The sequence below is a fragment of the Galeopterus variegatus genome, unplaced genomic scaffold (genome assembly GCF_000696425.1).
Source record: "Galeopterus variegatus unplaced genomic scaffold, G_variegatus-3.0.2 Scaffold1016, whole genome shotgun sequence".
NCBI lineage: Eukaryota > Metazoa > Chordata > Mammalia > Dermoptera > Cynocephalidae > Galeopterus > Galeopterus variegatus.
Genome location: NW_007727127.1, coordinates 97,416 through 102,112, shown reverse-complemented (window position 1 = coordinate 102,112; position 4,697 = coordinate 97,416). Strand labels below are relative to the sequence as shown.

At 41.3% G+C, this 4,697-nt stretch overlaps 1 protein-coding gene across 1 annotated transcript in view; it reads left to right on the top strand.

Moving 5' to 3' along the window:
* OTOA (otoancorin) overlaps positions 1 to 4,697 on the top strand; it is a 70,645-nt gene that overhangs the window by 45,479 nt on the left and 20,469 nt on the right. Inside the window, exon 21 of the mRNA XM_008574231.1 lies at positions 226 to 355. Coding sequence (XP_008572453.1) covers positions 226 to 355 — 130 coding nt within the window. The remainder of the gene's footprint in view (positions 1 to 225; positions 356 to 4,697) is intronic.

The window sequence follows — 4,697 nt, the reverse complement described above, 5'->3', positions numbered from 1 at the left end:
TTTTTTGGATTATTATTGAGGTAGAGTATCATTTTATAGGGGTCTTTGTAGAGACCAGGTTAGTTCAGCTAGGGATTAAATTTATAAGAGAAGCGACCATAAAGAAAAAAACAAACAAACTTAGGCACTAAGTAGTGTTACAATTTAAACTCTGATTTAAATCTCTGTTTAATGTGATTTAATTATTATTTGTTCCTCTTCTTTTATCTCCTCTAACTCACATAGTTTCCTGATACCCTTCAACAAACAGCTTCCAATATGGCTGGAACTTTGCCCCCTAAAGAATTTCTCTGGGCTGTTTTTGAATCTGTTCGGAACAGTAGTGATGACAGCCACAGCCCCGTCCCCAGCCCTGGTGAGTGTTTCTGGGTTATCTGAGCCCATGCCAGGGTAGCAGTGTTTTGTGCTGAGACCCTGGCACAAGGGGCAGTCTTGTCCAAGGGACCAGCTGAAATGTTTGAGAAGTGGCAAAAATCCCCAGGTTGCAGAATTACACCTTTGTAAAGTGATTTGGAATCATGTCCTATGCTCCTTACCCAGGATAGTAAGTTTAATGGACGAACATGTATAACTAACATTTTAATAGGATTGACTTAAAGGACCAGCCTGGCTTAATGGCTAAATATTGCAGTGATAGGGCCTGCTGGCTGGATTTGAATCCTGAGTCTTCCACTTACTGGCTGTGTGACTTAAGGTAAACTCTTTAACTCTCTGTTCTTCAGTTTTTATCCCTGTAAAATGGGGATAATGAAAGTCCTTACTTTATTGGGTTATTGTGAAGATTAATGGGTTTAAACCCATAAACGTGTTCACAACACTGCCTGGCATATAGGAAATGCTCAATAAGTGTTATATATTTTTATTATCATTACTGGGCACCTACTAAGTGCAGACTTGTGCCAGGCATGAGGAGACAAAGTTAATGAGATTTGATAATAGTAATCATAATAGTTGACAGTCAGTGCTTGCTTTCATTCATTCAACATTTATTGAGCAAAACAGACAAAAATCCCTACCCTCACAGAGCTTACTTTCAAATCGGGAGAGATGGTGGTAGCCAGACAATTAATTCCATACATAAGGAAAATCTATATTGTCTGGTGGATGATAAGTGCCAAGAAGAAAATAAAACAAAGGAAGGACGGGGATTGCAATGTGAAAAGAGACCCATTAGGGAAGTTCTCATTGAGAAGGTGACATTTGCATGAAGGCCCAAGGAAGTGGGGGGCCATGTGGATATTTGAAATTAAAGTCTTCCAAGTCCAGCAGGAGGAAGAGAGGAATGGAAGTCAGAGGCCAGCGTGGTTGGAGGGGAGCCAGAGACAAGCCAGTCACGCAGGGCCTGACAAAGGAAAGACTCTGGCTTTTGCTCTGGATGGAGCTATCACAGAGCATCGAGCAAAGAAGTGTCAGGATCTGGTTATATCTGCTTTGGGTGATCACACGTCCATCCATTGTCCTGTCCTCATTTCCGTCCTACGAGGTGGGCGCTACGATTTCTCCCATTTTCTTGATGAAGAAAACTGGTTTGGAGAGACTAAGGGACTTGGCCAAAGTCACAGAGTTGGGAAATGACAGCTCTTGGATTTTTGCACCCAAAGCTGGTAGTATTCACCACCAGCAGCTACTGCTTGCCCTCAAGTCTTAGCAGTCTGGTTCTCATTGCAGTGCTCCTACTATGTGCAGGTAGTATGCAAAACTAAGAGTTTCCACGCTCAGGAGGAGGAAGCTCTGTTACCACTGCATAGTCAGAGTTTTCTTTAGTTGGTTCTGGGTATTCATTGCTGCTGTGCTGTTAGTAATTAATGAATTAGGAGAATTACTTCTTGGTTTTATTTTATTATTATTATTATTTTTTATCCAACAAGAAGCCATAACTTTATTAATGACAGAAATAGTACAAATTTCAAGCCAAGCCGTGGTTACTCTTTTGAAACACCTAAACAGTCCTCACTGTCAGATGATAACATCATTAATTCCATAGTAGCATTTACGGTGTCAATACTGTTGTTCTTCAGGGATTGGACTGCCTTTGCTCTAGACGTGTTTGCTTGTGACATGACCAATCCTGTGTCCTTAAATTCCACACCTGTTTCGTTAACCTTTTCTTCTTCACTCTCCTCTTGTATAGTTGGAGTCTGTATTTTCTTGAATGTTTGAGACACCTTCCCCTCAAGTTTTGAATTTCTCAGCAGCTGCTAGCTGTGCTTGCTGGGATAAATCTACTCTCCTCTTGTATAGTTGGAGTCTGTATTTTCTTGAATGTTTGAGACACCTTCCCCTCAAATTTTGAATTTCTCAGCAGCTGCTAGCTGTGCTTGCTGGGATAAATCCTCGATCTTGGCTTCCCCCCAAACTATGTAGGTATCTGAAGCTGGGCTTTTATAGACATCTGGTTTTGTGATGACAAACAGGATATTCTTAGATTTCCAGATAGTGACTCTAGTAAACCCTGTAACCTGTTGAAGACCCAGTTTGGACATAATCTGGGCTAGTTGTGTCATTGCCTGTGTAGAATCTTGTTCCTCGAACTCTGGTGCTGATTCATCACTGTCAGATTCTTTTCCAGACTCTGTCTTAGCCTGGGGCTGTGGCAATTCCTGCTGTGTAGCAGGGACACAGTTTCTGTGGCATTTTGTGCAGGGAGTGTCGAACCAAGATGGCAGCAGAAAGAGAGTGAGAGCGTGACCCATGCTTATTGCAGAAGGAAGCCTCTACTTCTTGGTTTTATTTTAGTTAATTTGCAAGTGTGTGTTCATTCATTCTGCAAATATTTGCTGAACACCTGCTATGTGCCAGGCCCTACTCTAAGTCCTGGACATACAGCAGTGATGAGACCAAGCCCCTGCTGTGCTGTCATGCCATTCTGTTCCTCTCTAATTCTGTGCTTCCACTGATCCCGTTTTCACTGCAGAGTGGGTTGGAGATTGGTCTAGGAGGGATGGGTCTTTAATCTTCTTCAAGCAGGTTGTGATAAAGATGTTTGAGGACCTTTGATCTGGTCCAGTGTTATTTCTTGATTGGAGTCCACTGGATTTCCATTGAAGATGTGGTGAGAAGGATGTGGAGAAGGGCTTGGGAAATGCCATGGCCTTGGGTGGTGCCAGTGAGTCTCTGAGCATCAGCAGTGGTCAGCTGTAGGACAAGAAATCCAGATTGCTCTTAGGGAGCCTTGGGTTTTCTCCCAGGTAGGGCACATTGGGGCCAGCAAAGACAATATCTCATTTGCATGTAGGTGAGTAAGTGGCTTAAGGTTCAGCTTATTCGGAGAATGAAATGGATGCGTTTCTCCTGCTGCCCAGGGAAATGAAGTGGGCCTGTTTATCTTCTCTCTTGGGATGGGGAGGCCACAGCCCCCACCGTGATGTTCATGGACAGCACATCACCCTCTCAGCTGGATAGGAGGACTCCTTCGTCATAGTTCTGGAACCCTTAGTGCTGGTCGCAAACTCAAATGCTTAGGGGCCAGGCGGGTAACATAAATAATAATGGCTAACATTTATTGAGTGCTAACTGTATGCCTGGCATTGTTCTAAGTGCTCTGTATATAACGACATATTTAGTCTTCATAACTAGCCCATGAGGTGATTTTATCTCCATTTTATAGACAAGGAAACTAAAGTACGAAGGGGTTAAATAGCTTTGAATTTGCAGTATGTCAAAGAGATACCTGCACTCCCATGTTTGTTGCAGCTCTATTCACAGTAGCCAAGATATGGAATCAAAATATCCATTCATCAATAGATGAATGGATAAAGAAAATATGGTATATATACACGATGTAATACTTATTAAGCCTTAAAAAATAACAACATTCTGTCATTACACCAATGTGGATGAGCTTGGAGGACATTGTGTAAAGTGAAATAAACCAGGTGTAGAAAGAGAAATACCGCATGATCTCACTTATATGTGGAAGCTAAAAATTTGATTCTTAGAAGTAGAGAGTAGAAAAGTGTTTACCAGAGGCTGGAAAGGATAGGAGAGAGAGGGGGATAGGGAGAGGTTGGTTAATGGGTACACAATTGCGCCTAGATAGGAAGAATAAGTTCTAGTGTTCCATAACACTGTAGGATGGTTATAATTAACAACAATTTATTGTATATTTTTAATAGCCAGAAGAGAGGAATTTGAATGTTCCCAACACAAAGAAATGATAAGTGTTTGAGTTGATGGGTATACTAATTACCCTGATGTGATCATTAAACGTTGTATACATGTATCAAAGGCCAGAAGAGAGGAATTTGAATGTTCCCAACACAAAGAAATGATAAGTGTTTGAGTTGATGGATATACTAATTACCCTGATGTGATCATTAAACGTTGTATACATGTATCAAAGTATCACACAATACCCCATAAATATGTACAAGTTAAAAATAATAATAAAAGCAAAAATTTAAAAAAAGCTTTAGATTTAGATCTTATGTCTTACTGCCCTCAAGGTGTTTGTAGTCCAGTTGTAATGTTACAAAGCTCCTACTTTGTGCATGAGGATGTGCAAAAAGCTGACATTTCCATACTTTTGTTAGCAGGTAATTAGCAGGAAATGACAGAGATGGGATTCACGCTGGTCCCTGGGCCCCTGCTCTCGACTTCCACGCTGTACTGCCTCTTGTGAATAAATCTGACTGGCGAAGAATATTAATCTTTTCAATGAAGACACAGACTAATATTTCCTTAGATTCCCTTTCCTC